The following is a 23,974-nucleotide window of genomic DNA, read 5'->3' as shown; positions in this document are numbered from 1 at the left end:
ATATTTTCCTCTCAGACTTGCAGACACCATCATTAGCATTGCAGGGGCAGTGTTAGTTGCTGTTGTGCCTGCCTTGCTAATGAGGGGTGTGTGTGTGTGTGTGTGTGTGTGTGTGTGTGTGTGTGTGTACCTGTGGTGCTCTCCAGTGCATGCAGACTTACATATACGTGACACCCGTCCCTCATCCTCATGTTTCAAATAGGCTCCTTCATTGAGATACACACATTCATGCAAGTCTGTGGCTCCAGACAGCCGGGTCCTGACCCGCTCTGATTAAACCAACCACATCATCATTTTAATCTTCATCAGGCTCGACCAAATGATTTTTTCTTTTGCCAGAGCTGTGAGCTCACCAGCAAGCTCATCTGGACGCGTTGTTTCAAGCCTGTGTGCTTTCATCTATGTTTAGAAATGCATGTGTCATCTGACAATCAAGTCCATGTGTTTGCACACCATATCTGTGTGTGTGCAGTGAGCATATGTGTTTATCTTGGCGTTCACACCAGTGTGTGCCCTTACAGTGTTCTCCAATACTCTGTTTTATCTATTTGATGTTCTGTTGAAGCTGCAGCCATTTGACAGGAGCTAATGGCTATCTAACCGCTGTCTGTAACAGCTGGAACTGGTTATAATACCTACAGAAATGTCAGCAAAATGGTACTGTGATCTTTTTTAATCTTAAAGCTGTAATGGAATATGATGATAATGAAGGTAGATATTTTATGTGTTTTGTTTCTTATGGTATATCTCAGATGCTTTTAAACACTGCTTTGGGACAATGCCACAGTGCCACCTAGTGTTAGAGTTCTGATTTAGCTGGTATAATGGTTTTGGGATGACAGCGTATTTGTTGTATATGTTCACACTAATGTGAATGTGGTGTTCTTTGTCTTTCTCCTTACTGTTTGTCATTGCAGACAAACATGCTGAATAAGCACCTGAGTTCTCTAATGCCAGGTCTGACAGCAAAGGTCTTCAGGACATACAACGCCTCTATCACCTTACAGGAGCAGCTCAAAGAGCTCACAAACAGTAAGCTGCACACACTCACTACGCTGTAAAGCATTACTAACATTACATAAATAGCTTTATAAAGCACTGGCTCATATTCGGCAGCTAGACAGGCCCCAGTAGCTTTGATCAGTCTGGCTGTTATCATTGTCTTATTACCTGGCTGCTTGTGTCATGGAGTCCCATGATAAAACTGCCACACTTCTGACATGTTTTATTTTTAGCTTGCTCGATTGAAGATATCCAAGATGTCACTGAGCTTTTCCAGCCATGGCAGGAGTACATTATCACTGTACCCAGTGCTGTGCGTCTCTGCCTCACTCTTATCAGGGTCCCATTGGCTGCCTCTGCCACAGTTTTTCATTCAGAGATAGACGTGTCACACACTCTTCTCATCTTTGGATTGCCACTGAGAGCCAATCTGCAGGTTGACATGTGCTTGTTGTGTGGACCCCAGGAAGATAAGATGAAGCTAATAAGGATCTGAATAAATGAAATGGAAAAAGTAGCAGCCTATAATTGTGTGTATGTGTGTGTGTTCAAGGTTGTGATTTGTGGTGCAGATGGTGGGTGGGCAATAATAACACGAGGGACACCAGCGTGATTTTATCTTTTAAATTTGCGTGCATAATTCTGGTCTGATATGTGTTCTCAGTGGGATCTCCCTGTTTAAATACAAATTACTGTTCTGTCACCCTCCAAAGAGTCAGACAATGTGGCAGAGAAACTGCTGTCCTACAACAGGGCTAACAGAGCAGTTGCTATTCTGTGCAACCACCAGCGGGCACCACCAAAGACCTTTGATCAGTCTATGGCTAACCTTCAGGCCAAGGTAAGAACAGCTTGACTTGGTTTATTGACAAATTTTTTTTCCCGTGTAATATTTTCTTTTTTTAAGGAAGGCCAAGACAGAATTCAAGAGACAGTAAACTTTTCTAACCTTTTCATATGTAAAAGCTTGCTCATGTACTTATGTGCTCCACCCAGATTGATGCTCGAAAGGAACAGCTGGCCCTAGCAAAGACGGAGCTGAAACAGGCCAAGAAGGAGGCCAAGACCAAAGGCAGCTCAGATTCCAAGCTGCAGACGTACGTGTTACAATAGTGCATGAAAAAACCCAGCAAGCTGTGGACATTAAAACGATTAGAAATGGTTGAGAACAATTGTAAGCTGCATACGCCTCTTCAGTGTAGACTAAATCACATGCTACACACAAGTACTGACAGAAGGGCACCGTGTAGGTTGTTAGGTTGTCCCATGTGCTTACAAATCAGGAGCCCTATTTCTGCCAGAGGTGTCTGACTCTCTTGCATCTGCCTTTTTGTATATATTTTTTTGTCAGGCTGGTGGAGCGGAAGAAGGCAGCAGTGAAGCGCTGTGAAGAGCAGTTGCTGAAGATGGAGGTCCAGGCGACTGACAGAGAAGAAAACAAACAGATTGCACTGGGTACCTCAAAGCTCAACTACCTGGACCCACGCATTAGCGTGGCATGGTGAGTGAAACATGGACACAACCTGCACAACCTTGATGCCTTGGTGAAAATTCTTACACATACACTCCTAAATTCCTGCATCTGTGTGCCTGTGGATCTGGATTTTCAAGTAGAACTACCTGGACCACCTCCACCTTTGGCCTGAATCCCAAAGAAAGATTATTGGGACAGCCAGCTGATTATGGGCTTGCCAATATTCTGACACTGGTTTACTTATTATCAGTGCAAATCACCATGGTAACCTGAGATACACGACCAACCAGGCAGGTTCAGCTCGGTGGATCTGATCAAAATGTGTAAACAACCCACCTACTGACCAACTAATCTCTCTGGATAAACAGAGTCAGCAGTACAGCATTTATAGTAAATTAATAACAAAGACAAAGCAATGTGTTTACAGATCATTAGACTCACTTTGCTTTCTATGATAATTTAAGGAATGTTGGTAGTATAACTGTTGGTCTACTCTTGCTCACAAATAGCAGGGGGTGACTTTGTAGAGAATCTTTTCTAGACTCTAGATGATGATTGTGGATTAAACATAAATGCTGTAGCAGATTTATGCTCTGTATATTTATGCTTTGTTTTTCTTTCTTGCCTCAAAGCAAAATGTTACTTTACGCTATAATTTTCTTCAGATGTACATTACAAGCACTAATCTCAGTAGTCAGTTTCTTTCCTAAACACACGCTATACTAAACAAAGTATACAAACAAAGTAGCCCAAAAGGTCAACTGTATATATAAGGCGGCCCATAAAATAATTTACGTAATCATAATAATTTACTCTTTTATAGCCCATTCCTTGTATTAATGTTATTTCTACAGTGTCTGTAGTTTGTATTCTGTGTGTGTGTGTGTGTGTGTGTGTACTCCATCTGGATAGATCTCTGCTGCTCTTTCAGAGAAAATATTTTGAGACTCATTAGAAGATTAACTGGTGGGTTTAAAAGAATATTTATTTTGCAGGGAATACTCAACAATCTTTTTTTCCCCATTTGTTCAGGTGTAAGAACATGGAGGTACCTGTAGAAAAAATCTACAATAAGACCCAAAGGGAGAAGTTCGCCTGGGCCATCGACATGACTGAGGCAGACTTTGAGTTCTAACTTTAAACCTCCCATCTCATAAGCCGATGCTAATATGCAATTGAGGAACCATTCACTTAATACATATAAGTACTTTAATATTGCATTTATAATATGTTCATATGCCACTGATGTACTTGATGAGATTGTGTGACACGATTTTTTCTGTTATATGCTTTTGGCACTTTATTTTGAAGCTCGCTGCTGTTTTGTTTGTAAATTTTGTGTTTGCATTCATTTGAATAAAGGTTCCTACTATGCAGTGAAGTGAGGAAGGTATGGTTACAATTAGCCTAAAATTTTACTTTTGAGTGGACAGTTTTTGCAAATCCCTGATTCCATACACATTAAATTAAAAACATGTTATTGAGCATTATAAAAGATAAATTCCAAATTTCCCAGCTTAGTTGGCCCTTAAGTGTAATAGTAAAATGACATATCAATACATTACACAATACAGACCGAAAAACATGCAACAATGAGACGTTCCAGATCATTTGCATTTTAAAATACACCCACGGCTTGAAAAAATAAATACAGGAAAACACTGAGCACCTCAGTTAATTATTTCTAAGAATTCACTTAGCACCTGGCCAAATATTTCTACGGTAATACATGACAAACAGCATTGTTCTTAAATAGCTTTAATAGAAGAAAATCAGTCAGAATTGGAATGCATCCCCCACACCTTGGTAAATAACAGTGCGGTTTGTAAAATGCTTCAGGCTTCAGATGTTCACTGTGGTCATTTCACATCAGTGGGGGTGGAGGTTCAACCGGCCTGTTAGCCTGCGAGTTGTACTTATCACAGGCACACAGCACAGGCTTCAAAACTTTCCCCATCAGCCATCACCTCATGGGATTTAATTAATTACAACAGATGATGGCAGCGAAATAACCTCCAGGCTGGCGCACAAAATCCATAAGTTGCATTCCTGCACGTGAGCATTTTTAATTTGTGAAGGGCATATCACACTATTCTAGCTTACAAATAACTTTTCATGTCATTACATAACTGTAACCGTTTATCACAATATTCAATATATAAAAAAGCATTTTACACTACTACACACCAAATCAATATGTCATTTTCAGAATGGAAAAGTCTGCTGCTCCTGAATGTAGGACTGACTTCACACTGTTACTTAGGAACCTGTGGGAAAGACAAAAGAAATGTTGTAGGAAACTGGTTCAAAGACAGTTTATTAATTCATAAAACACATAAGCACGCTTTTTGCCACATTTACATATGAAAAGGCATGAATAGAAGCTATTAGCTTATACTGGTGTTGAGTCTCCCACTTCCTTCTTACCGTCATTATGAACCTTGACCCTCTTTAGCCTTTTCCGGTGGTGCCTCAATCTCTTCAACACCAGCCTGAGTCATCAGGTCGGCGATGTTCTTCTCCAAGTCATCAATTCGTGTGCTCATCTCATCAAGTGGACAAGCAGTTAAGGCACAAAATTAACTTAAGGACTCACCAAGTTACTCTTAGATGGGTGAAATAAAACAAGTCAGTCTGACAGTCTATACTGATTATGAAAGTAAAACTGTAGAAGATGTAAAGAGACATGAATGCAAGAAATCACCAGTGAGACATCAATCCATTTAAACTAAAATTCAGAACCGTAATGCATTTAATTAATGAAGAATTGCTTGATGGCACTTTAAACTAGGATATTCCTCCCGATGATCTGGTCTGACATGGTCTGGAACTTGTCCTGCATCTGTTGCAGCAGTGTCTGGACCTGCAAAAGAAACAGCACAAATACTGTAAGTGCACCAGTGAAGCCACAAACAAATAATTCTACTGATCCCAGTTGGTTCACTGAAGATGGCAGCAGTACACTAAATTTACCAGTTTAATCTGAGGATGACATAATCAAGAGGATTTAAATAGCTCTCAGTGGACTATTCACTTTAAATGCTTGTGCCAGTGAAAAACGCCAACTCTAATGCACCGTGCCTGTGGTCTGAATGATTTAGAAAAGCAGCAGGACAATAACAAAAGTACCTAGTTTCCTTGGCAACAATGTAAAAGCTCAGTAACCATGGGAGATGAATCTCTAACTCACTGTGACAGGCATGTGTGCAGAACAATGAATGCACCATAAATTCATACTATGATGTATTGGTCAATTTTCTGCCGATCACATAATGTATTTCTGTCTATTATAGTGCTTTACAGTGGGGCGTCTGTGCCCCCAGACTGATCAATAGTTTAATTTCACCAAATATGTTGATAAGAGGAACTCGTGAAACCCCAAATATAAAAGGTACACTGAGCAATTGTGTTACTTTCACCAAATGTGTATTTCTGTTAAAATTAAGATTAATTAAAAACAAATAGAAAACTAAATAGTTACATTTACACAACTTTTTGTTGGGGTTTTTACAAGACAAGGTCGGTAAATATAGAAGTGTACGTTACAGAATAAAATTAAGAAAATAGGAAAAAGAAGCAAAAACTACAAGAGGTGATTGTTAAATATGGGGGGGGTAACTGAAGCTTAGCGTCTCTTACTGATGCTAATATCCAATATCCATGACAACATTCAGAAACATTAGCCTGTCTCAGCTGCCGTATGCTATATATGCAAAATAAAACTGCACATATTGACTGAATTGGACACATTACTATTAGAGCAGGAGTGCAGAAATATCGCTACACGGCCGCATAACTTCTGTAACGTTAATGCTACGCGGTTTACTCGGTTGTGATTTGGTGATGTAATTTAAAGACCAACTGAAAGTTACATAACGTTATGAAGGAAAAACTAAAGTCAGGGCTTAAGTGAACAGGCTGAAAAAACTCCATCAACATGTTTATAACACGAATAACTACCATGAAATGCTATGGGTGCTCATTACTATGCCAAACCTTTGCTAGCCAGCGAGCTAACGATAGCTTGCCATCATTAGCATTGTTATTGCCACTGCGAGCTAGGCTACTGTAGCTAATGTTAGCCTTTCTTCACGACTCACCACGTTAGTAAGGTCCTGCACCGACTTGGGGTCCGTCTCAGCCATGCTGTGGTTTAAAATATTATCAGTCACTTCACAGTACTACAATTCAAAAAGCGCTTATTTTTGCTATCAGGCTCGAAACTGTTCAAAATAGATAGCAGTCTCCCGCACCACCCACCGCACAGTCAGCTGTTCTACAACACAGACGAGTCTCGCGAGAGCTGTGTTACAGTGCTAAGAAATGTGGAAGTTTGAGTTTTAAATGGGCAGCATGTACAGTAGAAAGTTACGTTTACTGCTTATGTCCTCGAGAAGACCATAAAAGGCTCTCATTCATAGTATTTGTTCGCCAGAGTTAGGATGCACCCTATAAAGAGCCCCACCGACCTGCATGTTTAATGCTGGAGTTTGGTAAGGCTGCAAATTATCCTGAACAACGGTGTGTGCCAAATGAGTAAATGTAAATGTGTCTATCGGTGCGCGCGTGTGGGTTCCTGTCTGCGCGTGCATGCCTATCCTCTCTTGAGAAGGAGTTGGGATTTGAAAGTTGGAGCTGCCAGGGAACCCGTGGTGTTTTGACGCGGAAACATTCGCGTGAGTGTGTGCGGGTTGGTGTTTTGATAAGGTAAAGGGAGGTGAATGAAGGAGACTGGTAAGTAAAGTTGGAAGTTGTCAATGTTTTACCTATAATATGTTGAATGTTCAATTTTGCCTCTTAACGGAGATGGACATTGTGTGTGTTGTGAGCGCGCTTTTTAAAGCTCTTTTAAAAACAACACGCATGCTTTCTCAGAGCACGTTTGTTTTGGGTTACAGAGAAATGTTTAGCTCAGAGAAATTGTGAATTAGGCACGCTAAATCTTCTCCTTCTAATAATGACTTATAACGGTGTAATAGATGTGTACTGTTTGTGTTCAGGCATGTCGGTGACCCAACCCCATAAAGCTATGCTTTGCTTACATAACAGAGCATTTTCTTTACTTAGGGTGGCACGACACGTTTAACTTAGGCTACTATGCTGTGATGGTTTACTCCCACTACCAGGTAGAAGGAAATAGCGGAAGACGCCTTGGTTTGTTAAATCCCCGAGTAATGTTCAACTGCAGGAAACCTCTAAAAGAAAAAGTAGGTTGTGAAGGGCTGCAATTTTGCATTCACATTACATTGTTAATACGCTTAATTTTTTGAAAAATGCTCTAAATGCTCTGTAGATAACCTTTGCTCCATCTGATCCGTCGCCTGGCTCTATCCTTCAGACCAGCGAGGTCTTGGCAGGAATATTGCCATGCTTATGTCCTTAGCTGAGTTAGGTGGAATAACAGATGTCTCATGAGCAATCAGACACCGTCCATCTTCTGGATAACTCTCTGAGCTCCAAGTACAGCTGCATTTGATGTTGTGTTGAAATAGCCTGTTATCAGCAATCAAACCCTGTGTGTGATAACAAGTTACCACCAGAGAAGCTGTTGGTGAAGGTTTTAAATTTGGTCATGACTAAGTATTTCTTATTGTGGTTGCTCCTGTTGACTGCCTCTCTAAGCTGTACCGAGTGACTTGCAGACTGACACTGGCAGGCAAACATGTAAGTGGAGTTTATAATGATGCCGGCCCTTTGTTTTAGATTTGACAATGAAAATCATACTGTTAAGTGACACTGTTATTAATACACAGCCACAAGAAGAGTCATACAGTCACACAGGAATCACACTTCTCACCTGCACTTCTCACTATTTGCTCAGAATTTGTCGTGGCTTTTGTGTACACAGCAACATTCTGGCTCTTAATTCAAACATGTCCACTTGGCTTTTCCACTTTCATGGAGCTGTTTTCAGTTTTAGAAAATCACATTGTCTGAAATATAATGAACCACTTCTTTCTGTAGGGTGCTCTGAAGAAAGAGACTGTCCTTGTCCCTTTAGAAATTGGTGTTGTTATTCCCTCAAGAATGCCTGCTAACGCCACAGTTTTAACACCACTAATTTTAAGGAACTGAGATAGTTGTAATGGAGACAGCTGTGTAATGTTGTATGTTTAACTGTGTGAACACTCAGAGTGAAGAACCTGTGTTGTGTTTGCAGTCAGTTAGGAGGAGAAGACACTGACTGGCATTTTAACTCGTTATCTCCGCACTATGGCAGCTAATGCTGACCTCCTAACTGGCACACCTCAGCAGTGCCCCCAATATCTGGCTGTCATCTCTGCCTTCACCGGCTATTGGCTATTTAACCTTTCTTGCACTCCACTTCCTCTCTCTCTCTGGGACAGATCTTTAACTTCATTTCCCCAACTGTCATACCCGCCTGGCTTTGTGGTTTCTAATTCATCAAACATACGTGTACTTTTCTGTTAATGTGTGATCCTGTATTACTGATCATGTCTATGTAATTATAGAAAGAAGTAATTTCAATGGTCTAGGGGCAGGTGTGTCCCGCATAGCCAAAATATGTCTATATAAAGTAACTACAATTTTGCACTCACATGGTAGTTTAACAGCGTTTAATGTACACACAGTAGACAGACTAACGCATGGTCAAGAGCTGAAACATGTATACGGTTTTGTTGCTGCTGCGTTGCACATTAAAGATTGATAACATTTTCTAGTGTTTCTAGATTGAAATGCTGATTTTTGACCCAAACCATGATCAAGCAGCACCTTGGCTCTCTGGGCCCTTCTGTCAAATCCAGCCTCAGAAACCTGGGGGTTGTGTTTGACCAGGCCATGTCCCTGGAGACACACTCAAAACAGGTCATTCGAAATTGCTTTTATCACCTTAGGAACATCTCTAAAATCCGCAAAATGTTGTCAAAGAAGGATCTGGAAATGATAATTCATGCTTTCATATCGACAAGACTCGACTACTGCAACGCTGTTTTTACCTGTCTGAATAAGTCTGCTTTGAACAAATTGCAAATTGTTCAAAATTCAGGTGCCCCTCGAAGTTCTCATATTACACCAGTCTTATTGGACCTCCATTGGCTCCCTGTAAAATTCAGGATTGATTTTAAGATTTTAGTGCTGACTTTCAGAGCCTTAAATGGTCAGGCCCCACATTACATCCTGGACCTTTTGAAGCCGTATTCCCCTGACCGCACTCTTCGGTCCTCTGGCCAGAACCCACTTGCAGTCCCTAAGACCCGTTATAAGACCCGAGGGGACATGTCATTTCAGTCTGTTGCTCCCAGACTGTGGAACACTCTGCCCCTGTCCATGCGTCTGGCAGACACTGTTGTCTCTTTTAAAAAGGATCTGAAAACATGTCTATTTAAGAAGGCTTTTGGTTGATGGGTTTTCACTAGTGTCATTTTAATTTTATATATTTATATACATTTTATACTGTTTGTTTTTATTTACTCTTTTGTACAGCACTTTGTGATTTTATCTGAGAAAAGCATTTTATAAATAAACTTTACTTACTTACTTACTTACTAGTGTGGATGCTATAACCTCAAGAATTAACTCAAAAGTAATTTTTACGATCTAAAGAAACAAGCATTTTGACATGTCATAGTAGGAAGAGCACAGGTGTTACTAATAACATTAACGATGGCTCCGTTATACTAAAGTGTCCCATTAAGCTTTGACAGTAAGCCAGCATGAAAAAAAAAACAGTTCCATCATTCATATTACTTACAGCTGTGCTTTTCCTACTGTGATGTCTCAAAATGTCTTTGGCTAGTAGGTCAAGGGTTAGGGTATTGTTAGTTATGTTAAATGTACATTTTATTTTCTCTAATGCTGGTTTGCACATTTTTGGCCATTCTTAAGCTATTGGCTTGCTTTAATTAGGTTTTCTTGTGGTGAGAGAGAGTTTTGTGCAGTCAGCAGAGACAACAAACTGGTCCATACATAACTGAGGCACTCACATCTAAGCAGCCTAATACTTTTTACTGCTGTTGGTGCTCTTGTGGAATGTTAATTTCAGGCCCTGGTATTGCCATCTGGCTACTTCAGGACATCCATCAGTGATAACTAGGGCTCCACAATTAATTGAAATATTATAGAAATTGCAATATGGCCAAATGTAAAAGTAAAATGTGTGACAAAACGATGTTTATTTGGTACCTCAACAAATGTAACATCATCATGATTCTAATAGCTTTTTTAGGGAAAATGAAATAATAATTGCAATATAATTTTTCTTTTGCCTCCCAGGAGCAACATCTGGACGCCCCTGACTGTCTCTTGGTGTGATGGATGCAGAGGTGTTGCTGCAGGAGGAGGACATGGAGGGCTCGTGGATGCTGCTGTCCTGGCTGGCGTCTTGCATCATGGTGTTCGGGGGAGCTTTGCCCTATGTGCCACAGTACCAGGAGATCCATAGGAGCAGCACCAGTGAGGGCTTTTCCACCAGAATCTGCCTGGTGCTGCTCATAGCCAACATCCTGCGCATCTTCTTCTGGTGAGGAAGGCCTGTGTTGTGTTTTTTTTCTGTCTACTTTCTTGCTTTCTTTTTTTTGCCCTTTGGAAGCCACAGGTCATTTTCAAGTTCATTCCTCAGATCAGACTTGGCGTCAAAAATTAATGGAATAGGAAAAGAATCACATAATACAATGAGATTGATTATATCATCTGAGCCATATGCAGTTCACTTTGAGGCTTCTTCCCAAATTGTTTTACACATCAGGCAACACAGGTCATTGTTCCGATTTGACAGACAGAAGAGGAAATTTAAGAGATTCTTTATGGAATTTGGGTATAACGTGTTGCCTATAAGGCCTGTCTTTGCTGCTTATAGCCTATAAAACATGTCCTGTAATAAAACCAATACAATATACAGTATATATAATATATATATATATACAGTATGTATGAATAATTATACCCATAAAATTAAATAGAATAATATTGTGTGTTAACTGTGCTGTTTGCATTTTTTTCCTTATTATTTTTATTTTTATTGCATATGCCATATGAATTTCTTGTCTAACTATATTTTTAGATTGCACTCTATAAGTTCTCTCCTATATATCTAAACTCTGGAATGTGATTGTTGTTTCGTTTGCGTCCCTGCAGGATAGGGAAGCAGTTTGAGCTCACCCTGCTGCTCCAGAGTGTGGTGATGATCCTCACCATGTTTGCCATGCTCCACCTCTGCTGCACGGTCCAAAACGCCAACCGAGTGAGCACCAAGCAACACCGACTTTCAGGTGACCTGCTCTCTGACAAAGAAACATCTTGGCTGACAACAGTAATCGTTTAATCGCTGTCATTTATGTTCAGTAATTACAAAGCGGGTAATAAACAACCTGTCCAGCATGCCACTTCTCTGTGTCAGCAGTTTAGATGCCAAGTGCTTCAACTCCTACTTCTTGCCAAAAGAGGGGGCCATTGGAATAGCTTAAATAGCAAGGCTGCTGTTTTCAGAATGCCTTACCTCTGACAGCCACTAACCTGATATTCATTTGCCTTATTCTTTATTGAATAGTTACTTTAGGCTCTCTTTCTTTGTGTTTACAAGTTAAAACAGATGCAGCTGTATACTTCACTAAACAATCCATATCCACATCCACATTAATTAATGATCGTAAGTCATGGATATTAAGATATGTAGGAAAGTGCAAAGCAAAGCACAAATTCCCTCTGGATATATTAGTTACAGTACTGTCACACACAAGATTAGTCTATTCTGGACACAGCTGTGTGTGTGTGTGTGTGTGTGTGTGTGAGTGGTTAAGGAGGAAGTGGATGAGCCATTGGTGCAGGGTAAGGGAGAATTGGAGAGGGGATGTAGAGGGCTAAGTTTAAGCAGACCAATATCAGCATCCACTGTGCATTGTGTGTGTGTGTGTGTGTGTGTGTGTGTGTGTGTGTGTGTGTGTTTCATGTATCTTGAGTTCAGAGGGAAGGAACCCATCCAAGATTATTTTCAGGGTCACTCTTTATAGGCTTCTGTCTTTTATGGGTAATTGTGTTTTTCTTTTTACAGACGCTCGAGTCGATTGCTTTTGCAAATGGGCTGACAGAAACTCAATCCATATTACAATTTTTATTAGATCACAGCCTATGAAGGGAAATTGGATGACGGGATCTTGTAATACTCCGATCATGCAGAGCAGAATGCGTTATTAAAGACATAAATTATGAGTGTAAACAATGAAGTACAGTGTTTGATTTTATGCTGATTGATTTTCAAGGAGGGAAATATTTCTTTATTAGGATAAACAGAATGTGTGCCTGTTTGTGTCAGTGGCCATTCTTCTGAAGTGAGTTTTCAATGAGAAACTAGAGATTGCCTTGGTGTTTGGACAGTTTGAGAGTAATGATCATCGCTATCTTAGGCATCTGTGCTTCTCTTGTCTCAGCAAAGAGCTGGTGTATTAGTCATCGGATGCCCTTTTTTTTTTTATTAAGGCCCACGCTTAAACTTCTCATGGCGAATATAATAATTTATGGCGTCTGGTGGTGGATTGCGTGTTTTCTCTGAGGGTGGATAATTTTCATTGGCTTTATATATCTATCTGTGCACATACATTGGAAATTAAATCTGCCTGTTAGCCATGTGTATTCTCTACGTTTAAACAGGGTTAAAAACAGAGAGAGGATCAAATCTTCACACCTGAGTTTGTCCGTTACGACCCCGGTTACTAAAACGCAGCATGACTACCCTCATCAGGGCCCCTTCTCTGAAAGGCGGGCCTGAGGTCCGGTTTCACCAAGCACGGATACGATGGGGGATGGTGGGGTCAGCCCAAGAATAGATCAGAACAGCCTTTCGTCCCAACTGTCCGCTCCGCCCCCTCCGTCCCTCCATTGCAAGTCTTTCCATCAGATCAGGGTCATCTCTATGTAGTTTCTTCTTCTTGGCATGATTTCTATTTTTGAAAATCTTTCATGCTCAGCTCCCTTTCCTGTCATTCTCCTGCCACCCACCCAGCACCATTTTCTGCTCTTTATCTTACTCCTCGTCCACCTCCCATCTTTTTTCCCACCTTCCTCCACTGTTGTTCTTCTGTTCTCTCTCCTCTTTGTGTCCTTCTGTTGCTGTTTCACCTGCTCCCACCTCTTCTCCTCCTCTTCCTTCCCCTAACTTCTCCTTCCAGAAGGGCCGTCTGAGACAGTCCACATGTCCTACCTACATGTGTCATACCTGGGAACACCTGTTCCCTACATACTGACCTCATTTTCCAATTCCGAAAGACACACACACATAGGTACAACACAGACTGAAAGAAAAGTTTGAATGGAGATGTGACTTGTCTGTGTAACTTCTGGTCATGCTGCTGATTCCTGTTACATGTGTTGTAACTGATAGTGCTGATATGTCACCATTTCTGCTTCCTTTTTTCCATACTTCTGAAGGCATCTCTTGCCACGTGTATATTAGGTGTTTTCCATGTTTTACTAATATATGTCTGCTGAATTCTGTTCTGTGTATCACCTATGGGCCCTGCGATGGCCTGGTGACCTGTCCAGGGTGTACCCCGCTTTTCGCCCAATGTAAGCTGGGATTGCCTCCAGCCGCCCACGATCCTGTACGCAGGATAAGCGGTTGACGACGGATGGATGGATATCACCTATGGGTTTAGTGTGCAACTCATGAAATCTGGCTTGCTGTCTTCCTCCTCTATTCAGGTGGGCTCCGACCAAGCTGTTTCTGCAAAATGCTGCCATCCCATGTATTGTCCTAAATGCTTTGGCACAAGTTGAATGCGCTTAAAAGAATAATTTTTAGGCCTTTTTAAAAAATTGGGTTTGTTTGTCTGAGTCCCAGCCTGAGTTTAATTGTCTCCTCTCCCCCAAACCTGCTGGTCTGCTTTCATACTTGCTTACTGTTGTTTCTGTCCATGCTATGTTTACGTAATGCTTTCCTCAACAAATTGTAGGCGTTTACCATTGCTGCCAGGAAACAATGCTGGATCCCTTTCTGGTGTTCTGCTGGCAAAATGGAGAACAATGTACAGGTGGAGCCGTGCTCCTCGTCCACAAACCTCCTAGGAAAGAAATGTTGTTTTGCATCAAGTTGGAGTCGTGTTATTTTACTCTCACATATAAGCGAGGTATTTTATCTCTACTGTTCTGCTGTTAGCAATGAAAGAATGGCAGTAATGTTATCATGACATGTGAACAAGAATGTATTTCTTTGTATTTCATTCAGACTCCGCAGTCAGGATGGAAGTGATCTCAGTCCACCTTTTCAGGTTGAACAAAAATATCTGGGTGAAAAAAACTCACATTCTGTACCTTACAACACACGCATATGTACATAGCTTGTTGATGTTCACGTTGAACATTGTAAATTATGCACAGCCAATTTTCTTCTCTTGACCACGGAAGCACAAACTGCCCGTAAGACAAACTTTTTCAATCGTTGCCTTTTCATTTAAGTGGAAGCTGAGAGAGAATCAACATAATTAGACTGGAATTGAATTTTCTAGCCAGGCCACATTCATTATCATTAATGAGTTTGAGCAGGTATGGACTGGGTGAATTTAACCTGGTGATGGTGCTGTAACTACAGAATGAAAAGTCAGCAACAACAGAAGCTACTTTTGATCAGTGTCAGCATTGTTACAGAGCCCACAACAATGTTATTCTTTACATAATCACCAAAAGAGGTAAAACTCCATAAATATGTATATATTTAATAGTGAAAATCAAATCAAAATAGTAGAGCCCTTGTGCTTCCACAGAGTCTTGGTCTCTACACTGAGCTGACTCAGAGTTATGACTTTGCAGTGACTTCCAGTGGCTGCCCAAGGGTGCCACGTTAATAGTCCTGGCCTTATGATACAGGGATTTGGAGGCTGATAGGAGGGTGAGGGGAGGGAATATGTTCAAAGGCAAATGTGACCTCAGGCTAAGTGTCAGGCTTGGTGCTGTGAAAGTGGGAAGTAACTTTGAAAAAAGTGGAAATAGAAAGTGCAAGGACTGGGGAAACAAAGGGCAAACAAGGACATTCATATTGCTTAATTCTAGTTTTCTACAAATTATTTAAGTGTCAGAAATTAATAGAGTTTTGATATATCCTGAATAAATAAAATGACCTTGACTTGACTTGAGCGACCAGAAGTAATATCCAATAAAGAGTGGAACAACATCCTCCTCTATTGGTTTGATTGGGTAAAGTAGAACCTGACCACTGAAACACATTTCATCTGAGCTCTTAACGATTTTTTGTTACCTGTGAAAGCAGTTTATAGTCCTTAAATTTTTTTACCCAAATTTAACCAGCCAACACTCTAAGCTCTCTCATACAACTCCGCTTTGTGAGTCACCTAGCGAAGAGCCGCAACTGCAATAAAACATCCTGTTTGTGAGAGCCAGCGAGAGCTTACCACACCATAAACGGAGGAAGAGATGGGAGTCTTGATAGGTGATGTTGACCCAGCGGTCATCCTTAAAACCATTACCACTCAAGTCGTGAAAGCAATTTCAATTTGTTCTAGATAACCTCCTTGCGAGAGGTTAGACAGGGCTGACATTGGACGTGTGATAAGAATTGTTTTCCAGGATGTGTGCTCAGTCAGTGGTTAATTCATTGTCTGTAATGCTGCAAAAACTAACTTTCATTTACTTTAATATAAACCAGACAACAACAAGTGATCACACATTCTGTTTGCTAGCTTATTGCCTCATAAATTCACACCAGTTATCTTCCGTGCGCTGAGCAGTGGTACCTCACTTAAATCATTCAGGCTGATTATTCATTGAGGACCAACTTAGTTAATGTGGCGTATAGCCTACTTTTGAAATAAATGACTGAATCAACAGATACATAAGCCTAACTACTTCTGGGGGCTCAGTGCTTTTTTCTCATAATGAGGGAAAGCTGAATATTTTACTTTTTCACTTCCAACTCACCAGGCTGCACCCGAACTTGTACTTGCTTCCTGGGGTACACTACGTCCACATTACAGCCTTGTACAGCATTAGTGAGTTGTGATCCTGAGTCAGCGTACCACTTTGAAGGTGAAAGTGTTTGCGTTTCCTCAGATTAATGTGGGACCTTTGACAGCATTTGAAGACAAACATTTGGGTTGAATCTATATGTGTGCCTTGTGTGTGTATGTGTGTGTGTGTGTGTGTGAGAGAGAGTTTCCTCGTGTCTAATGTGCTGGAATTGTGTGTCTTGCATATGTGTGTTGCATTTGTTTTTAACTTTGACCCAGTATACTGTCAATGTAAGGTCATATTCTAAATGGTGCAGTGCAGAGTATGATGGCTCTGCTACTCACTCTTGTCTGCAACACTTTGGCAGCACTGCAGCGGGAACAATCAGCCTGCGTAACAAACACAAGCACTGTCGCTCACAGTGACACAAAGTCAGATGCTGTGCATCGTGACCAATTCATTTACAAATCGTACAACACACAGAAAACTGTTCTGCTTACTTTCAACATCAAGTGTGTTTAATTAAACTCCTGATAACAGACAAATATAATTAGCAAGTCAAATGAAGTCAGACAGGTGAGAGGTGCTTTATTAGCAGTCGAGCATGTTGGATTACTTGGGCAGAATGTTTAAAAAATGGAAATAAAATAAACTCAGAGGGAGTATTGTGGAGATAATTTTTTTTTTTACTTGGATGTTTTCACAGCAGCTCACAGAAGAGCCGCAATGTGAAAACATTTTCCTAAACCAAAGATAAGTCTTGTAATTACTTTTTGGATGCTGGAAGTTGTTTTTCCCAGTCATTGTTTTGTCTGGTGTGTCGCCAAAGTGTGTGACACATTTGAAAGTAGGAGCGGCTGCATGTTGGTGGATATTAAAACTGTCTTGATGGCTAAGGCTGCTGTGGAGCCCTGAAGGTCTGTTTGTTGTTTTCATGTCTTGAAATGAATTATATAACTTTGAGGAGTACATCTGATATTCTCCCATGTGTAATACATAATATAATACATAAACCAAAATAAATGATGGCTGAATTTCATTTCGCTGCTTCAATTTCAGTGTCCTGGTATTGTTCGTGCTGGCTCACTGTCACTGCTTACACTTAAACAGAACAAAGCCATCACTAATATTAGTAACACCTGTGTTTTTCCTTGGAGTCAAAAAGTCTTTGCTTTCTTAAGTTTTCCTTAGCCACTCTGGTAATATCTGTGTAAAGGTCTTATTTTTGACCATATATAGCTTGTGAATCATATAGCTCGTTCAGTGAATTCGCTGCTGCCCATTCTCAAATGACTAACATTCCTGCAAGCACTTAATGCACCAATCAGGACTTCGAAAATAAAAAGTTTGGACTTTCAAGAAAGTTTAAACCAGTTGAATTTGAAAGCCCTTAGCACACATTAGACTCTAAACTTCCTTCATTCTGGTCACTTTCTATGCAATAAAATAACCCTATCTAACAGCAAATCAACTTGTGTTAGAATTGTCTTTAGAAAAGGTGAAACAGAAACAAACATTTTTCAATTTAGATAAAGGAATAATGGTATGCTTTGCATAATATGACATGGTTAAATATAGTTTATTTGTCAAGTATGGTTGGGTATCAATTCAATTTTATCGATTCTGATTCTATCGATTCCAACTCCTTCACTGCTAATCCTGTCACTGCTTGATGACTTTCATCCACTTTCTCCTTGCTCATCTTCCCCTTCATGGCTAATGTGAAAGGAGTTTCTGTACTAGAGGGGTGTCTCCGGGGATTCGTATCTAAGAAAAATATATATTGGAATAATTTGTAGACATCATTCATTTACCTTCAATATGAAAAGTGAAGGTCAGCTCATCTGTGTTTTGTACCTGAGTGAGAGACATTGCTGTTAGCGTTCTGGGGCGTCATCATAGCTAGGAGACCGCACCATAATGAACACTTTGCATTCTTTCAGATTTACACTGTGTTAAATTAAATGCTTTATCATACTGAAGGGGCTTCCTCCCAAAATATCCTTACTGCAGGTGTTGTATTTTGCTGTGTTGTTATCTTTTTGGTGAATATAAGCTAAACTTTTGAGCATTTTCTGTGGTCCGCCATGGTCCAGGAATGTAAACAGAAGTACTCTTGCATGCTTAGTTGACGTTGACAAAGTGTACGTGGCAGGTCCTGGCAAATAAGTGCAACTTTTATGGACTATAAAATGCTCTGTAGTTCACAGAAATCTGACCCGCTCTATCTCCTGAGCCGCAGTCTCAGGAGATTGAGCGGGTTGCTTGTTAATTGGAAGGTCGGCGGTTCAGTCCCCGGCTCCTCCAGGCAGCATGTGTGTCCTTGGGCAAGATACTGAACCCCGAATTGCCCCTGGTGGCTGTTCCACCAGTGTATGAATGTGTGTGAATGTTAGTTTCTGTTTGAGCACTTAGTGTGTGAATGTAAAAGCGCTTTGAGTGGTCGAGAAGACTAGAAAGGTGCTATACAAATACGGAGCATTTACATATAAACGTGTCTCAACAAATCCACCGTTCTTTGAAACTTGGAACCCAATGTGCTAAAACATGCAAAACACTGGTGGTCCTTTAATGATTTGTGAATTCAGAGGGTGATATCTAATTTAAAAGAACATTCACCCAGAATCTCCTGATCAGTCAGTTTCATAGGTTAGCCCAAATCATTTATAAAATGATTTAATAGAGATACTTTTCATTAGACAGTTCACGCTAAGTGTGAATCTGAATGTGTCCCACCTGGTTGAGAAAAGGTCACATCAACCAGAATAGAAACTTGCTAAGGGAACATTTAATGTGGAGAAAATGTCTCAGCCTCTCTCGGAGGGTCTGCTCTGATACCTTGTGATATTTATGGATGTGGGTTAGTAATTTCTGAACTTGTCTTTGACCCTGCTGAACTGGTTGTGTCAGTCAGGACAGTGTGTCACCTCGTTAGACCAGAGAGGGAGGACATCTCAGGACATGTTGTGCATCTGTTTGTCTGTGGATACCGGATTGTGTGTGTGTGTGTGTGTGAGTGTGTGAGCGTGTGTGTGTCTGACTTATGCTACCTTCAGAGACACGTTTCATACTAAAGACCAGTTGATTGAGGACTGCTTGTCCAGTGACAAAAGTCATGTCCCCACTTGGGAAAAGGCAGATTTTTGGTCCAGTGTTTAGAGAAGTAGTGGTTATGGTAAAGGTTAGGGTAAGTTAAGGTAAAATTAATGTAAGTCTATGTAATGTCCCATAAGCGACTTAAGTGTGAGTGTGTGTGTGCGTGTGTGTGTGTGTGGTGTGTGTGTGTGTGTGTGTGTGTGATGTGCTGATTAAGACATCCATATATCGGGGCTGCCAGATGCCTGCTAACTGGACATGAAGTCAATACCTTCTGAGTGCCGGTTAAGTTAATGAAAGTCCATCCTCAGCTTGTTCAGTGTGGCAGAACTGTCTCTTTAATATGACAAAAATATCATATCACATTTTCTTATATGGTTGCCTATCACCGTATGTATAAATAATGCTGCTGTAATTATTGAAAAGTATCCTGATACTGAATGAAGCTTGAAGAAACCGGAAGGTTTGTTTAGACTCAAAATATATTTTAAGTTACCGTAAACAAAAACAACATGGAAAGGACTGCAACCTAGATCTTATTTATTATCAGTATCGATTCATCTGTTGATGCGTTTTTCTTTTTCGATTAATCATGTTGTCAATAAAATAAAATGACTGTTCTCAGAGCCCAGGGTGACATCATCAAACACATTGTTTTGTCCAACCATCAGCCTAAATCCCCCCCAAAATAATTTTTAAATAATATAACAGCACAAAAGCAGCATTTGTGTTTAATAAATTACTTAAATGATTAATATATAATCAGAACTTGTCACTAAATATGACTTTCTACTGCAAATGACTGAAAACATCCAATGTTAGCTGCTACATTAACTTATAGGAACATTACGCTTTATAGTGAGTTTATTGTAAGGGTGTAGCAATAATAAGTAATAATAAGTACTCCTTACTCCTTTATTGTGCTTCTCATCAGTGTAGCAGCCACTAATGAGAACATGACTGATTATTGCAAACAAACAGCTGTGGTTTGAATGGCCGTTTTATGCGCTCTCTGTGTGCTCACTGGGATGGTGATGGAGGAGATTAGCTTCCTGTCCTGTTTTGCCCTGCATGGAGGTATAATCTGCAATTGTGGAGTTTTTGTCTAAGCCTTGCTGCTTTTTAAATAGCCGAACCACCTCCTGTATTAACATCCTTTGACCTGCCTTGTCAGCAGTTGTCTCACATGTGGAGGGTGAAATGAAATCACCGTTGCTTCCAACTCGTTTGTTCTCCCCTTTTCTCCTCACAGTTGAGGACCTCTTTGTTGATTTTGCTGCATTGTTTCTGGTTACTGGCTCGATTATTAAAGCCAGACACAGAGAACCATATAATGTACAAATTCCGAAAGTGCATTACCTCGATCGAAGAAATTATATTTTTGTTGTAGTTGTAGACCTTGTCAGGCCAGGGGCAGTGGCTTGTGGCATCGTGGAGCAGGGGAAAACACACATTTCCCTCCTCTCTCTTACTCACATTTTTGCAATATTATTTCTCATCTTCTCTTGAATTGCTTGACCTCTTCCTCGCATCACTGCACGCTTTCCTTCAGTGAGGAACCAAACACCTGATAGTTTTAGAGGTTTGCAGCTTTTCTGTTAGGCAAGCTGTCGAAACCAAAGGGAATCACACCACAAAGACAGATGATGACTATGACTTAAATGCATGAAGTAGTTTACAACAAATCTGCTCATTATGGACAAGCTGTACCTCTTCTGTCAGTTGAAATTGTAGTGGCATCGTCATACCACATAGTAATGTCTGTAAAATGTCTCCAGCAAAGCATACAACGTGAATGAAATTGTCCAATGACTTGCGATTCTTGGAGGGTTAATGCGCATTATTTAGTCCTTGACTCCACAATGTCAAGGAGTCAGCATGATAGACACAGATCCCTGGGAGGTTTAATCTCATTATTCCTTCATTGAGTCAAACTAAAATGAGATTGGCCTCCACCTTTGCACCTGCGCTCTCTCACAGCTTTGTTGCTCAGTGTGTTGTGCTCTGATCAGACCCGATCAGAGGGAATGAGTGATAGAGTTGAACGTTAAAAATCCTCTGGCTCCCTCATTAAGAGAAAACTCTTTCTCCCACACAGGCCGAGAGACACAAATACTTAGTTGCTGCATTGCTGTATAGTCCTTATTTCAGTGGATAACTGGCCAGATATACATTATCTAGGGAGTTTAGTGGCAGGATTACATCTGCTTGTGTGGGCTAACGCTCCCAGCATCACTAAGTTTGGGAGTCACTCATGAGTTTGAGAGACTCTAGGTTACCCAACTTACAACTCAAACTTGCCATGAGATAAAAACTCATCCTCCCATAGAACGTTTTCTAACTCTAAACTCCACAGCAATTCTGGGATGATCTGTTTTGTTCAGGAACAGGAACTCTCTGCTGTGTGCATAGTAGTGGATATAGCTGCTTTCCCGCTGTCCTAATTGGAGAGGTGATGCTGTGCCCTGGGCACTCTGCCATCCATGCGACACTAGACTTGCACAGACTTCTCTGACTCGTCTCCAACATGTCACACCGTGCTTCCTGAGAACATCAGTGCCTGCAGGACTGCCCTCAAACCCAAACACACACACACACACACACACACACACACACACACCTGTAAAGTCAGACCATGACAAACATCCAAAACTGGCTAGAAAAAGTTAGTCTGTTGTTTGCTGACAGTCTGTCTCTCTTGCACGCTGTTTTGGGTCAGTAATAAGCAATAAGTTCATGTTGGAAGCTAAATAAATGAACATTTGCAAACTCCGCCATAAGTCTGCTTTACTTTTGTCCTGATATGGTCAGTCACCATCAGATGGATAGAGCAATAATCAAATTGGGTACACATTTTTAATTGAGTTAGAATAAAATATTCAGCCCTTTAATAAACCAGCAGTCTACTCTGAGTAGCCAAGGTTCCTCACTGCTCCACAGATGACCCATGCCCCCACTGACGTGGAGAAGTATTGCTGGAAAACATGCCCTATTTCCCGAATGTAATTAACACTTTGACTCTGGAACAGTGGGCGCACTGAATGATAAGCTAATGTCCCACTGCAAGATGCTGAACTCTCATTCAGGTAGCAGACTCAGTCAGACTTGAAGTACGGGTAGCATACATCTTTCAGAGTTATTGGCCTCTATCAGCAAGGTTTTGCAAATCAAGCGTATTCGATGTGTACAGGACTTCTCTCAGATGTGTTTGCACATTTATGAACAGCAGGACACCAACCGTCTCACAGCAAGTTGGCATTTAGACCTGCCAGGAAGTGTGTTTTAGTAATCTGACTTGATCAGTAGTCAGATCAGCTCCTCCAGGGAACATTTCACTTTCTCTGCTCCACCCTCTTTTTGTTTGTCATTCTTAAAATTTATTCATTTACTCTCACTACCCTGTCTCTATGTAAAACCTCCGAACCTATACAATTTTCTTCTGTCTGAACTGTTGAAGCAAGCAAGTGGACACTGATGCAACCTCATAGCAAGAACATGCTTGCTGATACTCATAGTCCATCTACATCATGTTATAAAAACAAGCACTGAAAGCCAGTGTTTGGTCATCTACAAACAGGAAGTACTGAATCTGTGAGAAGACATGTCCAGATGTCCATACATGGTCAGATTCTGTAGTGTTTTGACTAGGCCCGGTCAGGCCCAGTGCCTGTTAATTAGGCATGTGTGTGACAGTGTGCAACATCAATCTGTGTTGACTGCTGTTTGCCTTAGATGGTAAAATATTTAGCCATGTTAGCCTTCCATTGCCACTCACCCAGTATTATAATTGCATAAAAATCTACAGGTATAAACAGTCCCAAAAAGGGTAATAGACATTATCTTATAGTGATAACAACACACACACAAGGAGAAGGGAACAAAGGAAAGTTGCCCGTTAGTGAGGAAGGTCAATGGACATTCTGTTTAAACAATGACTTTTAATGAGGCACTGCTGTGCTAATTACTGTTGGCTCAGCCGGGGTGATGAGGTAATTGTACCCTGAGGAAGAAGATGAAGATGTGTTTGTGGCCGTGCCACTTGTATGTGTGTCAAATCCTAACAGAGACTAGACCACAACACAGTTATCCTCTGTTCTTAGCAGAAATTTCTTCCTGCACACATACACTGCGTGTCTGTAATGTCAGTGGCAGTCATGTAAATTATACAACATCCATCGCTTATCCTGTGTACAGGGTCGCGGGGGAGTGGAGCCAATCCCAGCTTACATCGAGCGAAAGGTTACCAGGCCATCGCAGGGCTACACGTAGACAAACAACCACTCACACTCACACCTAAGGACAATTTTTAGAGACACCAGTTAACCTAGCCTGCATGTCTTTGGATGGTGGGAGGAAGCCGGAGCACCCGGAGAGAACCCACGCAGACACGGGGAGAACATGCAAACTCCACACAGAAAGGCCTGGAATGACCAAAGTTTGAACCCACGACCATGAGGCCACAGTGCTAACCACTGCATCACCGTGCCG

At 40.9% G+C, this 23,974-nt stretch overlaps 3 protein-coding genes across 7 annotated transcripts in view; 2 read left to right on the top strand and 1 right to left on the bottom strand.

Annotated features, from left to right (window-relative positions):
- The window catches only part of zgc:173742 (DNA topoisomerase I, mitochondrial), a 30,049-nt gene extending 26,192 nt beyond the window's left edge, over positions 1 to 3,857 (top strand). For both annotated transcript variants that reach the window (XM_046036748.1, XM_046036747.1), the window contains exons 16-20: positions 918 to 1,032; positions 1,716 to 1,843; positions 1,999 to 2,099; positions 2,354 to 2,503; positions 3,509 to 3,857. In XM_046036748.1, the coding sequence (XP_045892704.1) occupies positions 918 to 1,032; positions 1,716 to 1,843; positions 1,999 to 2,099; positions 2,354 to 2,503; positions 3,509 to 3,611 (597 nt within the window). In that variant the 3' untranslated portion in view covers positions 3,612 to 3,857. The remainder of the gene's footprint in view (positions 1 to 917; positions 1,033 to 1,715; positions 1,844 to 1,998; positions 2,100 to 2,353; positions 2,504 to 3,508) is intronic.
- A 361-nt stretch (positions 3,858 to 4,218) lies between these two features.
- On the bottom strand, positions 4,219 to 6,893 carry hsbp1b (heat shock factor binding protein 1b). The gene is made up of 5 exons (XM_046036753.1): positions 6,737 to 6,893; positions 6,577 to 6,622; positions 5,273 to 5,339; positions 4,904 to 5,030; positions 4,219 to 4,743 (listed from the first exon to the last, which is right to left on the bottom strand). Exons 2-4 carry the CDS (start codon positions 6,619 to 6,621, stop codon positions 4,909 to 4,911), a joined length of 234 nt encoding a protein of 77 aa, XP_045892709.1. The 5' UTR covers position 6,622; positions 6,737 to 6,893; the 3' UTR covers positions 4,219 to 4,743; positions 4,904 to 4,908.
- A 57-nt stretch (positions 6,894 to 6,950) lies between these two features.
- The window catches only part of si:dkey-246g23.2 (solute carrier family 66 member 2), a 67,566-nt gene continuing 50,542 nt past the window's right edge, over positions 6,951 to 23,974 (top strand). Inside the window, exons 1-3 of one of the 4 annotated variants that reach the window (XM_046036750.1) lie at positions 6,951 to 6,969; positions 10,712 to 10,958; positions 11,573 to 11,706. In XM_046036750.1, coding sequence (XP_045892706.1) covers positions 10,750 to 10,958; positions 11,573 to 11,706 — 343 coding nt within the window. In that variant the 5' untranslated portion in view covers positions 6,951 to 6,969; positions 10,712 to 10,749. Of the gene's footprint in view, positions 6,970 to 7,075; positions 7,211 to 7,664; positions 7,684 to 10,711; positions 10,959 to 11,572; positions 11,707 to 23,974 lie in introns of those variants that run through there. The other 3 variants (XM_046036749.1, XM_046036752.1, XM_046036751.1) reach the window with 3 other exon arrangements.

This window comes from Micropterus dolomieu, linkage group LG22, assembly GCF_021292245.1.
Source record: "Micropterus dolomieu isolate WLL.071019.BEF.003 ecotype Adirondacks linkage group LG22, ASM2129224v1, whole genome shotgun sequence".
Lineage (NCBI taxonomy): Eukaryota > Metazoa > Chordata > Actinopteri > Centrarchiformes > Centrarchidae > Micropterus > Micropterus dolomieu.
Note: the sequence above shows the minus strand (reverse complement) of the source record. Positions and strands in the feature narration are given on the sequence as shown.